Below are 19,524 nucleotides of genomic sequence, written 5' to 3' on the forward strand. Positions count from 1 at the left end.
GAAATAATGTTTGCCTGGTTTAACATCTGCTTGTGGATGCTCTGCAAATCAATGGATTAAAACAATAGTTAAGAAATACAGAAGCTCAAATCTAGTTCTGACTGTACAGTATACTTCCACACTCAGAAGATACCAGCAATTTGGTTTCTAGTGACTACTGGTTGCAGGAAGGAATATGATTGATTAATATCACATAATAGTTTTACAGCACACACAGGTGAATTGAGCTGTAGTTCACGAAAGCTTATGCTCTAATAAATTTGTTAGTCTCTAAGGTGCCACAAGTACTCCTTTTCTTTTTACGGATACAGACTAACACGGCTGCTACTCTGAAAGGTAGTGCTCTGTATTCAAGCTGAGATATGCAAACAGTGTAGTTAATTGTCCAGATATCCCATAATGTGTACTCATATATAATCAGAGTATAATCAAGGCCACAGTAGCAAAAGCTGGATGACAATGCAGAGGACTGGTTAATGAGAGGGTTTTCTGGTTGCATTAGTACAGAGATAACATACCTGATTTTCCAAGATAGGGAAAGGAAACAAGTAGGATGAGCAAAGATCAAAAACAAAAGAAAAACAGTTTTGATCACAGAACCTGTGGTCAGGATTGAGATTGTCTGAAAAATAAAGGAAGGATCCAGATGTGAAGAAATGCGCTCAGTGCAATTATTCACCCCCAGAAATATGTTGTCCTATCACCAGCACTGTCTTGTACTCCAATCTGATGTCAAGTTTGCTACCAAGGACATAAGTTAAATGGTACTGAAAAGAAGAAGTAACAAATCAAATGGCAGACACCACTTTTACATTGCTGTTAAAAGACTAAATAGAGCTCTTAATTTTTTCTTTCTTAAAGTGTCTTAATTACCTCGCCTTCAGACTCCTTCTGTTACATGTTATTAGTTGCAGTTACTAGACAAAACTCTTTGTTGTTTCACCATCACAACTGCCATCTTCAGTTTTTCAGAATTTGCTTCCACAAAGGACTTCTGGAAAACCAAATCTCCGTGACCCAGTGTCTTGATGGCTGAAACATATTGACTTGGCCAATCACTCTCAACAGTTGTCCTTCCTCCAAAATGGAGATAGGATCATTCAGTTGGAGGACCTGCTGTGTCTTTAGCAATAAGCATGTGAGATATGCATTTGGTGACTCCGTCTATCTTTAGTTACAATAATCAATTCAACTTCTTTGCTTCATCCAAAGTTTTATTTGGACACAGAATATTAACAGATGCTTTATGTGTGCTGTAAGTTACAAGTATTTTCCATATCTGTTGTCTGTGGAATTTTCTTTTTTTACAGTGTGGGAAGGGATAACTTGCAACAAGGTACAATTACTTACTGGTAATTGCCTGTATTGTAGCATTTTTCTCTGTTCTCCTATCCTATTTCCCAATCTCCCAGCTCCATGGTATAACAAAGTGAGTGGTACATTCATGCATGGTTGTGGGGTTTGTTACCTTGGAGTGAACAGAAGGGAGGTGGGCTGGTACCTTTATGATGGTTATGATTGATAAATCTGCCTCTTTCTTCTTTATTTCCAGGGAGATGGCACAATTGTGCTGATTATGTAGAATTATGTTAGTAATATGGGGAAAGTCTGACAATTACTACATTAAGCAATTAGTGATACCTGTATACCGCATCACACTGGCAAGAGAGTACATTCTCAAATTGCCTGGCCTAGGTGCCAATAATTTTTCAGGGGGTTACCTAAAAAGAAACCTGAGGCTTTGGAGAGGGGCCTCATCTCATCATTCCATCACCCCTACATCTTAATGACAGTGTTCCTTTCTGGATTGAGAGTAGCAGCCGTGTTAGTCTGTATTCGCAAAAAGAAAAGGAGTATTTGTGGCACCTTAAAGACTAACAAATTTTGACAGATTTCCACTAAGGTGCCACAAATACTCCTTTTCTTTTTCTGGATTGAGTGAATGGATTTTTGGACAACCCTGTGCTTGCAGGGACACTCAGAGCAGCCCAGTGCTCGATTAGGTAGAAGAGGTGAAGGGTTTGTATTTACCAGTAACATACTCTTTGTTGTGAAAAATTAGCTCTCAGAATTACAGATTTAGCTATGAGATAAAAGGTTTCAAGATAAATTCTACTGAAACTTTACATCCAAATCCTTCCAGCAGCATCCACTGTAATTACACACTCTCCCCTACTTTAGCTGCTTCTGATGGTTTCACTTGACCTTTTTATACAATCAGGCCCTATCTCCTCCGTTGGGGGCTTTAAATAAAGCTATCTGCAGAGAGATTATTTCATTTAATTAATTATTTACTGCATTTTGTTTTGGGGCCCTTTCATTGATACCAGAAGCTGGATGCTTTATTAAGGCAGGTAAGCTCAAAGAATTAAGGGCTTTGCATCTTAAAGTCTACCTGCCTTTTTTGTCAGTATCGTTTTATCTACAGCACTGTTACATTTTATGATTGTAAGAAAAACCCAGTATCAAGGTTGACCTTTGTGATGCATTCAGTATTATGGAGCCACAACATGAATGAGTTCTGTAGATTATACATATTCACAGCTACATCTCAGCTTGAAGGAGTGATAAGAATAACATACAAAAGGTATACATACTCACATATATTCACATACTCACCAGCAACCACACACCACACAACAGAACCACTAACCCAGGAACCTATCCTTGCAACAAAGCCCGTTGCCAACTCTGTCCACATATCTATTCAGGGGATACCATCATAGGGCCTAATCACATCAGCCACACTATCAGAGGCTCGTTCACCTGCGCATCTACCAATGTGATATATGCCATCATGTGCCAGCAATGCCCCTCTGCCATGTACATTGGCCAAACTGGACAGTCTCTACGTAAAAGAATGAATGGACACAAATCAGACGTCAAGAATTATAACATTCAAAAACCAGTTGGAGAACACTTCAATCTCTCTGGTCACTCGATCACAGACCTAAGAGTGGCTATCCTTCAACAAAAAAGCTTCAAAAACAGACTCCAACGAGAGACTGCTGAATTGGAATTAATTTGCAAACTGGATACAATTAACTTAGGCTTGAATAGAGACTGGGAATGGATGAGTCATTACACAAAGTAAAACTATTTCCCCATGGTATTTCTCCCCCCCACCCCACCCCCCACTGTTCCTCTGATATTCTTGTTAACTGCTGGAATTAGCCTACCTGCTTGTCACCATGGAAGGTTTTCCTCCTTTCCCCCCCCCGCTGTGGGTGATGGCTTATCTTAAGTGATCACTCTCCTTACAGTGTGTATGATAAACCCATTGTTTCATGTTCTCTGTGTGTGTGTGTATATAAATCTCTCCTCTGTTTTTTCCACCAAATGCATCCGATGAAGTGAGCTGTAGCTCACGAAAGCTTATGCTCTAATAAATTTGTTAGTCTCTAAGGTGCCACAAGTACTCCTTTTCTTTTTGCGAATACAGACTAACGCGGCTGCTACTCTGAAACCATACAAAAGGTGGTTACATTGTAATAGGTACACGCTTGCGATACTGGCCTAGAAGAATCTGATCCCATAGATCAGGTGTCACAGTTCCTATTGAAAATCTTGTTTGAACTATTTCTTCTTCCTTCTGTGTTTAGTATTAATCATTTAAACAGGAAAATGAACCATAAAACAACAAATGGGAAGCATCAATCTGGATTTACAAAAGCAAAGAGATTAAAAATTCAAGCTCCAGCTACATCAGTAAGACCACTAATATATCTAAGATCAGGAATACAGACAGTATGCAGTACATGGATGATGGATAACCTAGGCACAACAGAGTAGGTTACTCTGTATACCACGTGTGTGTGTATATATAATTTCTGTATATATGTTATATATACATTACTTTTACCTATACATACTGCACATTTATTCATATTACATACACTGTTCTTTGTTTTATATATTCCAGTGCTTAGATAGTATGATGGTGGACACAAAGGAAACTTAATATAGCTGTAATGAGCAGTAAGTGCTATATGCATTATAGGTTCAAAGCACTGTATTAGGTTGGTGGCATTATCTTAGTTTTACATCTTGGGAAACTGAGATGCAGAAAAGTTAAAGGTGTGACTTTTCTAAACTGCCTGTGGACAAAACTGCATGTGTAATTACCATAGTTTAATGCACAGGTTGGGTAAACGCATACAATTGCCAGTTAGAGGCAATATTGACCATGAGGTACAACTGTTGACCCAATTTGTGCTGTAATTGTGACACAGCATTTTGGAAAATCAGGCCTTAGTAACTTGTCCAGAGCCACCCAACCAGTCAGTGGCAGAGCCCAGATTAGAACACAGATTTGACTTCCAGCCCTCTAGATGTTACTTCTCATACAGCCAGTCAAGACGTAAAACTATCACTGTTTGGTGTATTAAAAACAAATTTTGGAAAGCTTCTTAGTAATTTGTTGGCCATAATTATACCATACTATTGCAGACCACAGTCTGTTATAAAGCACTGTGATTCCCTGTGCACTGCTCCATGCTACTTGGGAGCCCTTTTGTAGACAGCTGGAAACCATAGCAATAGATTTTCTAGCATCCTGTGGGGTATATGTGGCACAAGTGTTGTATAAGAGCATGCTGTGCTGTCTATTGGCAGCCAGTATGTAAGCAGATGATCAGATTCACTAGTGGCTAGGGCATGGGAAGAAATATGTTTTTGAATGAATTTCAAATGAGAAACGTGTGAGGCATGAGGTATGCAGCATTTGACTTGTTTTACAGTAAAAAAGAGGTGACTCTGTCATCTAACAAAGAAACCTCAGGGTAAGTCTGATGCTGTGATACCTTGAGGACAGAAGAACATATAATACTTGAGAGATTGAAACTGCTTCCACATTTAATGTGGCTTTTGAGGCCATTTTGCTGTTCAGATCTGTGAGCCGTAGGATTGTTGCAACAACAAAAGTGTATCATAGACTCTTATAAACACTCCCAAAGCAGTTTAGCCTGGCACAGCTTGGGATTTAGGAGAGCCTGAGTACTAATCCTAGCTCTACCATTGAGTTGTTTTGGGCCTTTGGCAAGTCACTTTACCTTTTGTTATGTTTCATAGTAGCAGCCGTGTTAGTCTGTATTCGCAAAAAGAAAAGGAGTACTTGTGGCACCTTAGAGACTAACAAATTTATTAGAGCATAAGCTTTCGTGAGCTACAGCTCACTTCATCGGATGCATAACCTTTTGTTATGTTATCATGTCTGTCAACTAGAATACTTACCTACCTAGGTCACCGGGGTAAGTGCATATTAATGGCTGTGCTTGAACACATAGTGGCCTTATTGCTTTAGGCAAAGATGCATGACAAGTGAGGAAAATATTTTTTTTAAAAGTCTCAGTGGTATAGGTGAGCTTGGGTTACACAGAGTTCTAGCCTGAACCTTGAGTCTGTCGTGCTTAGAAACACCAGCAAGTTTGATACCTTTAATATAAAAGAAGCTGGGAAGGATCCTGTAAATACACATGCTCAAAGTTAAGCATGGACATAAGTGTCTGCAGAATTGAGGCCATAGAATTCTTGATCAGTGGAAACAGCCCCAGCCCCAAGTTTAGTACAATTCTCTTTTAGAGATCCCAGAATTGGAGATGGTTACATTTTCAGTTTCTGCTTAGCCTTATCTACAATGGCTAGTTTGGCAGCCCTTCACAGTACTTTACTTCAAGTGAATCGGTTCAGAAGGAGGGTGTTATTAAGCTTTGCTTCCTTGGAATAGTCTCAATAACAAGATCTGATTATGATGTGGTCTACTTAATCATAGACTTCCCTTGTTTTAGGCTGTCCCTGTCTGCATAAAAGCCAATACTTTACTTTGCTTTAGAAAGCCACTGATTCCTGTTTGGGGCCAGAGCATAGTATAGGTATTGAATATTCATTATGTGTTTACCTGCTCTAGTCTTGTTTGTAAACTTAGATTTGTAATTTATATACATAGATGTTATCTCCTGAATATTTAAAACAAAATAATTCTATATATTATATAGGAATGGAATATAGGAATGTTTTGTTTATAGGGAAAACTCTATTCTTGCTTTAGGCATTATATCCCATTTTCAGTTACTTTGCATCCCCAAGGATGGACTCAGTGGCATACGTAGGTGGTTATACTCTGTAAACATTTTAGTACAAGAAAGCAGTGTTTTCACTCTCCACAATCCCCCACTTTTGCATTTTGTTTCTGTGTGGTTATGAATAAGTTGTTGAAGCTCTAATTTGGCTTGTGGAATCTGTATTACTGGTTGTGTTTGCAGAGATGGCAGTTAGAAAAAACATCTTTTATACATGTAAATTGAGTGTATTTGATATGGAACCAGCTAGTGGCATAGAACTGGAGCCTCATGATGCCATTTTTCTATAATCACTTTTTAAGAATTGGGCTGTAAATTTGCGTTTTGAGGTCAACCAAATGAGTTCATAGAGTTATCAGACAGAGGTGTGAGGGTCTGTGCTGTGCATATTCAAGGCAGAGCCCAGAACTTGCAGCCCAGGAGTGTAAGGGTAGCTTTACGCCACCATTTCACCTTCCCTTCCTGGGCTGCTCCAGAGGCTAGAGAGGCACCCAGTGGGCTTGTCTAAGTCCAAGCAACAGCTGCTTCCCCAGGCTGCCCTATTGCTATATTGCTGCCTGCTGCAGCTATGTCCCCACCGTGGCCCACCATGTCCTCTACACCAGGACAATCCACAATTCCAGTTCCAGGGAAATTCTCCCCTCGCTGGAACCAGGTCTTTCCAATCTTTATGCCACTCTTGCCCTTTTACCTGGTATAAAGGAGCCATAGTAGGGTTGAGGATTTCACTCAGGATGTTCTAGGAGTCTAGATAACTGAAAAAACAACATACATGATGATTATAAGAACACCCATGTTTTTCTAGATTATAGCTCTTTGCTGGTTAGCAAAGAGCTGATGGAAAAACAATTCAAGGGTCTCAAAATGTGAAAACCTGAAAACAATCCCTCCCCAAATTCCCCTAAACCAGGTCCCACTGTGAACTGTCGTCCTCACAAGAATCATAGAATCATAGAATATCAGGGTTGGAAGGGACCCCAGAAGGTCATCTAGTCCAACCCCCTGCTCAAAGCAGGACCAAGTCCCAGTTAAATCATCCTAGCCAGGGCTTTGTCAAGCCTGACCTTAAAAACCTCTAAGGAAGGAGATCCTACCACCTCCCTAGGTAACGCATTCCAGTGTTTCACCACCCTCTTAGTGAAAAAGTTTTTCCTAATATCCAATCTAAACCTCCCCCATTGCAACTTGAGACCATTACTCCTCGTTCTGTCATCTGCTACCATTGAGAACAGTCTAGAGCCATCCTCTTTGAAACCCCCTTTCAGGTAGTTGAAAGCAGCTATCAAATCCCCCCTCATTCTTCTCTTCTGCAGACTAAACAATCCCAGCTCCCTCAGCCTCTCCTCATAAGTCATGTGCTCTAGACCCCTAATCATTTTTGTTGCCCTTCGCTGTACTCTTTCCAATTTATCCACATCCTTCTTGTAGTGTGGGGCCCAAAACTGGACACAGTACTCCAGATGAGGCCTCACCAGTGTCGAATAGAGGGGAACGATCACGTCCCTCGATCTGCTCGCTATGCCCCTACTTATACATCCCAAAATGCCATTGGCCTTCTTGGCAACAAGGGCACACTGCTGACTCATATCCAGCTTCTCGTCCACTGTCACCCCTAGGTCCTTTTCCGCAGAACTGCTGCCGAGCCATTCGGTCCCTAGTCTGTAGCGGTGCATTGGATTCTTCCATCCTAAGTGCAGGACCCTGCACTTATCCTTATTGAACCTCATTAGATTTCTTTTGGCCCAATCTTCCAATTTGTCTAGGTCCTTCTGTATCCTATCCCTCCCCTCCAGCGTATCTACCACTCCTCCCAGTTTAGTATCATCCGCAAATTTGCTGAGAGTGCAATCCACACCATCCTCCAGATCATTTATGAAGATATTGAACAAAACGGGCCCCAGGACCGACCCCTGGGGCACTCCACTTGACACCGGCTGCCAACTAGACATGGAGCCATTGATCACTACCCGTTGAGCCCGACAATCTAGCCAGCTTTCTACCCACCTTATAGTGCATTCATCCAGCCCATACTTCCTTACTTCCATACTTCCAAACACTGGAATGCGTTACCTAGGGAGGTGGTAGAATCTCCTTCCTTAGAGGTTTTTAAGGTCAGGCTTGACAAAGCCCTAGCTGGGATGATTTAACTGGGACTTGGTCCTGCTTTGAGCAGGGGGTTGGACTAGATGACCTTCTGGGGTCCCTTCCAACCCTGATATTCTATGATTCTATGATTCTATGATTCCTTAACTTGCTGACAAGAATGCTGTGGGAGACCGTGTCAAAAGCTTTGCTAAAGTCAAGAAACAATACATCCACTGCTTTCCCTTCATCCACAGAACCAGTAATCTCATCATAAAAGGCGATTAGATTAGTCAGGCATGACCTTCCCTTGGTGAATCCATGCTGACTGTTCCTGATCACTTTCCTCTCCTCTAAGTGCTTCAGGATTGATTCTTTGAGGACCTGCTCCATGATTTTTCCAGGGACTGAGGTGAGGCTGACCGGCCTGTAGTTCCCAGGATCCTCCTTCTTCCCTTTTTTAAAGATGGGCACTACATTAGCCTTTTTCCAGTCATCCGGGACTTCCCCCGTTCGCCACGAGTTTTCAAAGATAATGGCCAAGGGCTCTGCAATCACAGCCGCCAATTCCCTCAGCACTCTCGGATGCAATTCGTCCGGCCCCATGGACTTGTGCACGTCCAGCTTTTCTAAATAGTCCCTAACCACCTCTATCTCTACAGAGGGCTGGCCATCTCTTCCCCATTTTGTGATGCCCAGCACAGCAGTCTGGGAGCTGACCTTGTTAGTGAAAACAGAGGCAAAAAAAGCATTGAGTACATTAGCTTTTTCCACATCCTCTGTCACTAGCTTGCCTCCCTCATTCAGTAAGGGGCCCACACTTTCCTTGGCTTTCTTCTTGTTGCCAACATACCTGAAGAAACCCTTCTTGTTACTCTTGACATCTCTTGCTAGCTGCAGCTCCAGGTGCGATTTGGCCCTCCTGATATCTTTCCTACATGCCCGAGCAATATTTTTATACTCTTCCCTGGTCATATGTCCAACCTTCCACTTCTTGTAAGCTTCTTTTTTATGTTTAAGATCCGCTAAGATTTCACCATTAAGCCAAGCTGGTCGCCTGCCATATTTACTATTCTTTCGACTCATCGGGATGGTTTGTCCCTGTAACCTCAACAGGGATTCCTTGAAATACAGCCAGCTCTCCTGGACTCCCTTCCCTTTCATGAGATCATATTTAATAATGCGAATGGCTTGAGTTTGGTTTTGTTTTTAAATGTTTTGCTTCTGTGGTATCTGACTTGCTTTTGTGTTTGTAATGGGCTAACAAACTGCGCAGTCTATATCCTGTGGATCTGCAGCTTTAAAAGAAGGAAGACCGCTGGGATGCGCAGAATCCAGCAATGTTAAATGTCATGGGGTAGGAAGTGCTTACCTGACTGAGCCTGGACTGTATTCTTACTTGCCATTGGCATTTAAATCTGAATATACAGAGCTGGAGTGATGTCATTTGTGACACTAGCGGCTTGTGTAAACTAGAAAATTTCATCATGTTAGTCTGTGCATGACCTAAGTCTGCTACAGCCCCAACCAGCTGCCACGATGTGAAACAGACCAGCCCTTGTCCATGTCGAGTGCAGCGGCATGTTTAATATCATGTCAGCTAACACATGTGCTGACACAATGTAATTTTCCAGTGTAGAGCACTTGGGAGTGTCAGAAGATGTTCTGAGCTGCCCACTTGCTTTATGAAAGACTTAATGAGCCTGAGAGTTCTAAGATTCAAAAATAAAGGGCAGGATTCAGCCTCAGGAAACACTAGCATTACCTGCAGTGCTGGGCCCTGGAAATGGAAACAGCCTAGCCATGCTGTGCCCCCAGCCCTCACTTGCTGGAGGTTTTCAACCAGCCACCACAGCTAGAGAAGTGGATGGTTCTGGCTGGAGAGGGGATGTGGAGAGGAGATAATTGATTCAGCATATCCCTCAGAGAAGCCTCAACCATCAGGTTTCCTTTGAGCCTAAGCCACAATTTAAAGCTGTCTTCCTGTAGAGGAACTCCTGTGGAGGAGGGCAGTGCACCACTACTTTATCCATCCTTTCTCCTCCCCTCAAGAGCTGAATTCCCCTCCCTGGTGTAACTGCCAAGCTGGCACGGGAAGGTTCAACATGCAAAATTCCAGTTCCTCCACTGACTTGCTACATGACCTTGGATGACTCACCTCTTTCTGCTTCCATTTACCCATTTGTAACTTGGATATAATTGTTGAGTTTTTGCAGGGATTAATTAATGATTGCAAAGTGCTTTGGGATCCAGGGATGAAAGATATTATGTACAGAGTAATTTTTCTTCTGGCTGATAAGCTATTATTAAAGCAAGTTGAAAGCTTATTTCCATCCTCTCCCATGGAGCTCTCCCGCTGGCATCTTTTTTTCATGGCTGTTTGCAGCACTGGGTTTGGATATGACAAACCTGAAAAAATCACCAAGTATTTTTCAGGTGATAAGAGCTTCTTACCCAATGAACTGTCATACTTCTGGGCTCAGCAAAATGAGTGCCGTGTTCCTTTAAATAACAGAGTCTGGAAAATGAAAGCTGTAAATCATAGAAAGTTAGTAATCAGATAGTATGGCTTAATACCAAAGCCTAGAGCCAGGCTTTGTTATTGGTTTACTGTAAAACTATTTAGAGGTGCCTTACTATTTCTCTGTGTCAGATTAAAGCCTGTATGTGGATATCAGAAACAGATGAGCTGATAAGTGGGTCCCCTGCCCCCAGATAAATAATATTTTCCTGTTTAAAGTGTGGCGAATGCAACAGCAGTTGTTTGCTTAGTATGACTGTGCACTTGAAAGAATGGTCAGCAGCCCCACTCGGGTGCCGTGTTTCCTTACAAATGTTTAAAGTGACTTATGCAGAACAGAAGTTGCAATGTCCTGTTGTGTTCTATTGTTGTTGAAGTGTCTGTTTTGTTGAAAATCTGGAATATATCCACAATTGCTCCTAGAGGGTGTGTTTGAAAACACAGACTGACTTTTACAGTTCACATGGGACAGGCAAAGGAAGGATGGTTATGATTCATTGTCATTTTTAAAACCAGCACATCAGTCCTTGAGTTAGGGTTTCCATCATGTTTTTACTCTTCCCTGTTCCTTTCCAGGGAGCGAAGCTGATTTTAGTTCTTCAAGCAGCACAGGCAGCATTTCAGCCCCTGAAGTCCATGTGTCTGTGGCTGGGAGCAAAAGAGCCTCTTTTTCTCGCAAGTAAGCAAAGCAATTTCTCTTATACTATGCGTGTTGCTTAGTGGAAGGCTGGAAGGGCTTATTCACCACTGTTTTACCTTTTAAAACAATTTGGACTACAGTGGGTTCTCTGATAGTACTGACATTGATTAGAATCTGTGATCTAGGAGAGAACAAATGTGATGTATTGGGAAAATATCAACTGTGGTACAGTAGGATCATGTGACCAACAACAGTTCTGTTCCTTCATGACATACCTTTGAGATCCTGTTAGCTATGTACAAAAAATGTTTAGCATCGAAAGAAAGGGAAACAGCTGGGTGTATGCTTAGTTCAGTGCAACCATTCCAACCAACTGACCTTAACCTTCTGGTCACATCACTTTGTTTTCCTGCTGTGACAAATTGTCAGCTCATCACATGCCTTGCAAGATCATCATAACATTATTTGTTGAAGGAAAAATGTTGATGCAATTCCTGTTGCTAAATATCAAGTTCCACTCCTTTGTATTAATAGGTATAAAATACCTGGTTCTTGAAAGGTATGTATTAAAAATGCCTTAGATGAAATATTTCTGTAAGTTGTCTCCACATCACATGTCAGATACAAACCTAGACACCTGGTGGGATCTGAGTTGTTTTGGATGGACATATGTAGAGCCCTGTGCAGATACAAAATTTGTATCCGCATCCAATCTGCAGTCTGCAAACATGGTCTATGGATATCTGCAGATTTGCAGGGCTCTAGATATATGCACATTGTGCTGTGCCTACACAGTCCCTGCTGCTTGCAGTCTTTTTGAACAATCAGGGATGGTTAAAATTGACAAGACAAGATCCCTGCTCTTTGTGGAATCACAAGACTGAAGCTGGCAGGGAGAGTGGAGGGACAGCATGATTTTCAAGTCACCTGAGCTCATCCATGATCATAACATATCCAGTATTCAGGGATTAGCATAATGCCTAACTGAAAGAGAATCTGATCTCTGTCTTGGTATCGGTATGCAAATAAACAGCAATTTAGCTCTGTATTTAAGGAGAATAGGTAGCTGCTGCAACAGTGGGGTTTTGTGTTTAACTCCAAGTGTAATAACTAAATGATTAAATCCTAAACCTACTTTCTTTCTTACTAGCAGCATGACCCCTTGTAACTTTAAATATTCCATGCAAGACACAAAATTTGCCCTGAAGTCATGCATAACATTCCTTCAAATGTAGCTCTTGGGACAGTCAGGTACTGTGCAGATTCTGGCTTGCAAAAAAAAAAATCAATACATTAGAAATAGTCCTGAGCAAAGAAAATTTAAATAGTCCTTTCCTTTCACTTCTAATTGTTTTAAAATATTTGCCTATTTTAAGAATTTTTTAAAAAAGCAGTTGGACTTAATTGTGTCACATTTAATTCTGTAACATTTCAGTGATGTCATAACCACACTCCTGCATTTTATTGTAAGCTACTTATGAAGTCACTCAAACCACAGCATTGCCATGCTGGCTTGCAGCACCACCGTGCAACCATCTGTTCCATATAAATTATTCATTTTCAGAAGAGGGAGGAAACCAGGTCAGACAGTTTTAAGAGGAAAGCATTTTTGCTTCATGAGTTCTTTAGTATTTTCATTGATGTGTTGTATTCTTCTCATATTCTGGCTGGATTTCTTTTTTTCCATTTCTTTGGAAACACGTTTTCACTTTTTGTTACAGTTTAGAGGAGCAGTTTCCATGCGGGAGAGTGGTAGTGACATTTCATGAAAGTAGCTAGAATTGTTTACAGACTAAAATGTAACTTTATAAACAGTTTCCAGAATGCCACAGGTCCTTGCCAGATGCCTGGGATATTGGCCAGCACTGATCGGAGTTGCTTTCAAGTGCACATAGTGAATAGTTCAGAATGTTTTATTAAGACTGGGGAGGGACAGATATGAGAGTGGAGGAAGCAGCTGTGTTGTCTAAAAGTTCTCCAGGTACTGAGTCTTTGGGGCTATTTCAGCATTTCCTCAGTCAGGTTCAGACCCTATCTAAGTACATCAATAGTTGGCATTGACAGTTTGAAGTACACTAGCCGAAAGGGCAAAGGAACAGTGCTTCAAGCAAAACTTCTTTTTACTGGCCACTGTGACCTCTCAGGCCACCTGCTAAGGATCAAGAAGTCTTGCCTCAAGCCTTAACTGGCCCCCAAGGTCAGGGGTCTTGCTACAAGCCTGACTGAGGAAGTCTCCTGGTAAATACCAAATTAGACTGCAGTCTTCTAATTACTTGGGTGTAGACCAGAAAATTTAAATGTGCAGCTTGCTGATTTAGATGGGTGTAGTGGGAATGAGGAGAGTAGGGTAGAGTCAGTGGAAACAGAAACCTAAGTATAGAAAGATAGATCCTGTAATTTTGTCTAAACCATCTGATTCTGACCAACTGCTTCATGGTCAGTGAAAGATACATGGTACCTGGAGATGCTAAGGGCATGTCTAAACTGCAGGTGGAGGTGTAATTTTCAGCTCAGGTACATGTACACGTGCTAAAAACAGCAGTGTAGCTGTGGTGTGACAATGGGCTAGCTGCCCCAGGTACAATCTTACCTGAGATCCTAGGTACGTACTTAGGAGGCTAGTCCAACTCACCACCAATCATCCCCATGGCTACGCTGCTATTATTAGTGTGCTAGCTTGATCAATGCTAGTGAGGGCATGTCTCCTCGAGCTGGAATTTACCCCTCCTACTCCCCAGCTGCTCTGATTTATTTTGAAGAGCATCATGGGGTGACCTTATAGCAAGACATGCTGTGAGTTGCATGATGCAGTATAACTCAACAAACCTTACTCATTTTGGTTTGCCTTCAGTCGTGGCCCTCATGGACGGAATAATGGATCTTCATCATACAAGTCTGGAACCAGTCCACCTACTTCTCGTGAGAAGGACCTATTGTCAGTACTGTGCAGAAATCAGTTGAGTCCTGTTAACTTCAATCAGAATTATGGAGCTTCTTCAGCCAGTAGCAGTAACTCAGGTTCATACAAGGGAAGTGATAGCAGCCCAGTTATGAGGCAAGTGCTTGTTCCTTTCTCCCAGTTTTAATTCTGTTATCTTATCCTCACCATTCCGTACTGTGGGATCAGTCCTCTGGACTGGAGAATAAAATAGCTTTCACCTCAGTACCACTGTGTAGATTTACAGGCAGGGACTGTGGTATTGGTAAAGGGGCAGTCAGGAACACACTCCATCCTACTTTCCTGCCACCTTGATCACCTCAGTGTCACAAGATATATGGTCTCCACTAGCCTAAGGGCTCTATCAGCCAGATTTCACATCCAAGTCTGATGCTTTCATGTAGTAGTATGTGGTTTAGTGCTCTTGCTCTTGCTTCACACACACAACTCCCATTGACTAAAGAGGAAGCTGAGTGTGGAGTGGATGCAGAAGTTAGTGTCCACTCAAGGCTAGATCCACAAAGGGATTTAGGTACCTAACTGACACTTTAAGTGGCTAAATTCAAAATTTAGATCTTGAAACATGCCTGCGTGGCTGCTGCCTAGCTCTGTAGGCACTTGCATTCCCCCAACACTTACATTTCTGCTGATTAAAGTCCCCTAGGAGTCTTCACTTCTACCACTGGGTAGGTGCACAGCCATCTAAGTTCTGCCTGGGTATCTAGATCACCCTTGCCCCAGCGGGACCCTCAGACTTAGTGTTCCCCCACCTATCTCTCCTGCAAAGCCCAATCTGGGGTAAATGGCATTAGTTGAAAAGATTACAATATCCTTGTAGATGAGTCCAGTTCAGACTGTATGGCTATGCATACATGTGCACACTGAAGGCTAGATCAAAAATAGATTTAGAGTTGCAATGCCTAATGTAGTGTTATGGGATATTCTGGGGTGGCTGGGTTTCTCAGTCTGTCTTGTTATTTAAATAAATCCATTGGGCCAGAGAGTGAGAGACTCCTTAAGCCAGTGATTGGGGCACTCGCCTGAGACGTGGGAGACCCAAGTTCAAGCTCCTGTACCTCATCAGGCAGGGGGCAGGGATGTGAACCTGGGGGTCTCTCATTCTGGTTGAGTGCTCTTACCACAGGGCTAAAGGTTGTGAGGTCACTACCCTTTTTTTTTTTTTTTAAACAAGAAAGCATTTAGACACCTAACTCAAGGAGAGGGTTTGCAGCTGTGAAACCTGAGCAAGGCCAGTGCCTCTCTTTGCCTTTAGACCTGGGCATCTAACTCCTTTTTAGGTCCCATCCCTCTCCCTCTGCATTTCCTGTTGTCTAACCGAAGTGGCTCCCAGCTCAGCTTGCTGGCCTTTGTGGATCTAAGACATCTAACTCTCCCCAGGCATGTTATAAGGAGCCTAACTTGGGGCTGTGGATGCCACAAGTTTGCAGGGCATGTAAACATTAGGCAATGTGATCTAGCCTTCAGTGTGTGCATGTACACATAGCCACACACACAGTCTTAACTGGCTTCCTCCCAGTAACTCATCCACAAGCTGTAGTTATTGTAATATCCTTTCAACTAATACAATCTACTCAATCAACAGTCTGCTTCCTGCTGAATTCCTAACAACTTCACAGTATGCTGCCTTGTCTATATTAGTGTCAGACATCTCTGCCAGTGACCTTACTGTACACTTGTAGAAATCTTTACCCTATTTTAAGTTAGAGAATATCTGGGTATTTGAAAGTCAAGTCTCTAGTCTGGTGTAATTGAACTAAATCCAAGTACAGTAAATAGCAAAATTCTTATTGAAGCCACTGGCAAATGCCTCAAGCACTATGATTTACCAGACTAAGTCACTAATGTTTACTGTGAGATACCCAAATTGAGTCCAATGTAAACTTTGTGCCAGTCAGGACTGATGTGGAATCCATCCTCTCTTAGGAAAGTAAAGAGTTACAGGAATAACGCTGTTGTTGTTTTTTTTGTTTCAGGCGGTCGGTGAGATATACTTCTTGTGGGGAGAATCATGGCATTAAAGCACCACATCCAGAGCAGTATTTGACCCCACTGCAGCAGAAAGAAGTTACAGTGAGACATCTAAAAACAAAACTGAAGGAATCTGAGAGCAAACTTCAAGAAAGGTACATTTTCTCCCAGAAAAATAATTTGGGGAGAGATGAGATTTATTCAGCAGTTTCCACTAGGGAGAAAATCCTGAAGTTCCTACTCCCTTCTTGACTGCAGTGAGTTTTGACTAAGGAGCTTAGAATTTGGCTGTATCTGATTAAATTAAATTGTTTACAGCCATTGCAGGTTTCATAACCCGTTCCTTGAGTGCATACAGTATAGTTAACTTTTGGAAAGGAACCAGTGATCTCCTTTGAGCCTGGACTGCATTATAAATATTTTGAAGGGATATTTTTTAAATCAATCTGATATTGCACCAGTAATTTTTGCACATGCAACTGTTGATGTCTTCAGACTTGTAACTATGTTTTCAAGGACTGGCTCTGCAAGTGGCTCAATCAGTTGTCAACATCAGTCGTGCCCAAAGAGTGTATTTCTGCAAATATGAGAAGTTACTGCACAATATCTTCTCTTGTTCTAAACCTCTTTGTAATAGAAAAAGTCTCTCCCCCCCCATCCTCTTGATAGCAAAAACTCTTTGACAGGAGATCCTGCCTGGTTGTGTTTTTGTTTTACTCACAGTAGTACTATGTAGTGATGTTCTGCAGAAGAACAACCGCTTACATTACACAAGAGTATTTCTTTAATTGACAAGTTTATGGTTTGGGTCTAAAACATGGTACCTTTGCACAGAGAGATAGTACAGAGGGTGGGGGGAGATTTGAATGAAGTGGAATTTTACACACATCTCTTTCCCCCAAACAAAGGCGTGGCATAGATAACCTCTGTCATGCTGCCTCTGGAACTTCCTGTGTAGCCCCGACATGTGTGGTTAGGTCAGTGAATCCACTTAGCAGTCAACCAACTTACCTTGCCATCCATTGTCCTCACGTTATACCTCTGCCAGTCCACTGTGAAACTGTACTATGTGCATAGGGGTATTGGTCCAACTTTTTGCAGCATCTCCACATCCTCACCATCCCTACGTAATGTCTCTGAATGCTTTAATTGACCAAAGAACAGAAGTTTTACAGTGTTTTTGCTTTTGCGACAGGGAAGCAGAAATAGAAGAGCTTAAGTCACAGCTGGCTCGCATGAGGGAAGACTGGATTGAAGAGGAGTGTCATCGAGTGGAAGCACAGCTAGCCTTGAAAGAAGCAAGAAAGGAGATCAAACAACTCAAGCAGGTTATTGAAACCATGAAAAACAGCTTGGCTGAGAAAGACAAAGGGATTCAGAAGTATTTCATAGACATAAATATCCAAAACAAGAAACTGGAGTCCTTGCTTCACAGCATGGAGATGGCTCAGAGCGGCTCTCTGAGGGATGAGCAGTGTATAGAGTATACATGTGAGTCACCTGGTAAGTCTTTAGGTCCAAGTACAATATATTCCAAAATGGTGGACAGCCTAGTTATGGAGGACCAAGCCATGGAGGACAGCAGGCTGCTGCTCAATGATGATATGGCTAATGGGACTGACTTTTTTGAAGAAATTATTCTGGCTGCTACACCTGAATCTGGTGATCCAGCCCTCTTCACTTCCACTACTGGGCCCGCTGCCCTAAACCAAAATGCACTTGAAAGGGTCTGTGCTAAAAAACTGACATCCTCACAGGCAGAGGAGGAGAGTGACAATAGCATGATGATGGAACAGGCCATTCAGACTGATGTGGTGCCATACAGCCCGGATGTGGAGCAGCTCCTTCAAAACATATTCAGATCACAACATACCAGTCCCATGAGCCCATTTGCTACCTTAAAGGGATTGGATGGATTTCCTGCTCAATGTTTCAGTGAATCTGCTTTGCTACTGGACTTAAATCCCAGTGATCCAAACTCTGCCATCCTTTTGTCTCCCATGGAGTCTCCAGGTAGCAAGGGGGATTGGAGCATTAATGAAAACCGTGTTATGAAGGAACTTGATTTTACAGCCTCTCATGATGAAACATTCAGAAATGTCATCACGCTCTCTCAGGCAGGCATCACGAAAAGGTACTGGAGCAGCAGTTTCCTTCTAGATCTTTTGGCTGTAGCAGCCCCCATTGTACCAACAGTAATGTGGGCGTTCAGCACTCAACGAGGCGGAACAGATCCGGTCTATAACATCTGTGCACTGCTTCGTGGCTGTTGCCTGGTGACACTACACTCGCTGCGTTGTGCACCTTTCAGTACCAAAACCTAAGTGCAGCTGCCCAGTCATGTGTGCTGGTTGGTGGGAGAAGAATTACAATAGACCATAAAAAGTGTGTGTGTATAATGGCAGAGTCTGTCTTTTTGCTCCTGAATATTTGATATGCACTATATTTAGCTGAAAACATGTTTGTTGTTTGAAACTGAAGGAAGGCTCAGTGACGTGGCGGCTTGGTCCTACTAAATGTACTACCCGTGTACTTTAGCAAGCATGCTGTCGCTTTTCATTTGTAGTCTGATGTATCGATTCTTACACTAAAAGCTCATACTTCCAAGGCAGCTTCGGGCACGTATTGTATGTCTGTCTTGCTTAGTTCTCTTGTAAAATATATAATTGCCCTAGCATTCCACTGGTCTTGTGTACAAGGGGACAGTAACCAAAAATACATTTGTGTAGGTTGTTGGGCATCTTGAATATTGCTATGTTTGATAAATAGGGGGTAAATATATTTTATGCATATTATTTTAAAGTCTTAAATGAACTCTTATTGTAACCTGCTAGGCATTCAAGCCATGTGAAATATTCTCTTTAAGTGTATTGTGAATTAACTTATTTTTTGCTTATTTAATCGTGTTTTATTGGAAACAACAGATTTATAATCACAACTTACAGTAAAGCATGCTAAAAGTATGAATTGGTGTTTTATTTTAGCAAAACCCTCACCTGCAATAAGCTATTAAAAATCAATGCAGCTTTAAGGTTGAACACACAAAGGAGGTAGGAGCCCAGTGAACACACCAAGGCAGTGGTTTTCAAACTGCGGGTCGTGACCCAGTATTGGGTCCCGGAATGTAAAGCACTGGGTCGCAGCTGTTAAAAGTCCCATCGGCGGTGCTGCCCAGCTAAGGCAGGCTAGTCCGTACCTGTTCAGACACCGCTCTGCGCCCCAGAAGTGGCCAGCAGCAGGTCCAGTTCCTGGGTGGGGAGGGCATGGGGGGCCATGC

At 42.2% G+C, this 19,524-nt stretch overlaps 1 protein-coding gene across 3 annotated transcripts in view; it reads left to right on the forward strand.

Annotated features, from left to right (window-relative positions):
- Window positions 1-19,210, forward strand: part of SYBU (syntabulin) — a 54,087-nt gene extending 34,877 nt beyond the window's left edge. For all 3 annotated transcript variants that reach the window (XM_038393283.2, XM_038393279.2, XM_038393282.1), the window contains exons 4-7: window positions 11,257-11,359; window positions 14,172-14,375; window positions 16,253-16,402; window positions 17,443-19,210. In XM_038393283.2, coding sequence (XP_038249211.1) covers window positions 11,257-11,359; window positions 14,172-14,375; window positions 16,253-16,402; window positions 17,443-18,571 — 1,586 coding nt within the window. In that variant the 3' untranslated portion in view covers window positions 18,572-19,210. The remainder of the gene's footprint in view (window positions 1-11,256; window positions 11,360-14,171; window positions 14,376-16,252; window positions 16,403-17,442) is intronic.
- Window positions 19,211-19,524: the final 314 nt, after the last annotated feature.

Source organism: Dermochelys coriacea, chromosome 2, assembly GCF_009764565.3.
Source record: "Dermochelys coriacea isolate rDerCor1 chromosome 2, rDerCor1.pri.v4, whole genome shotgun sequence".
In the NCBI taxonomy this organism is placed as follows: Eukaryota; Metazoa; Chordata; order Testudines; family Dermochelyidae; genus Dermochelys; species Dermochelys coriacea.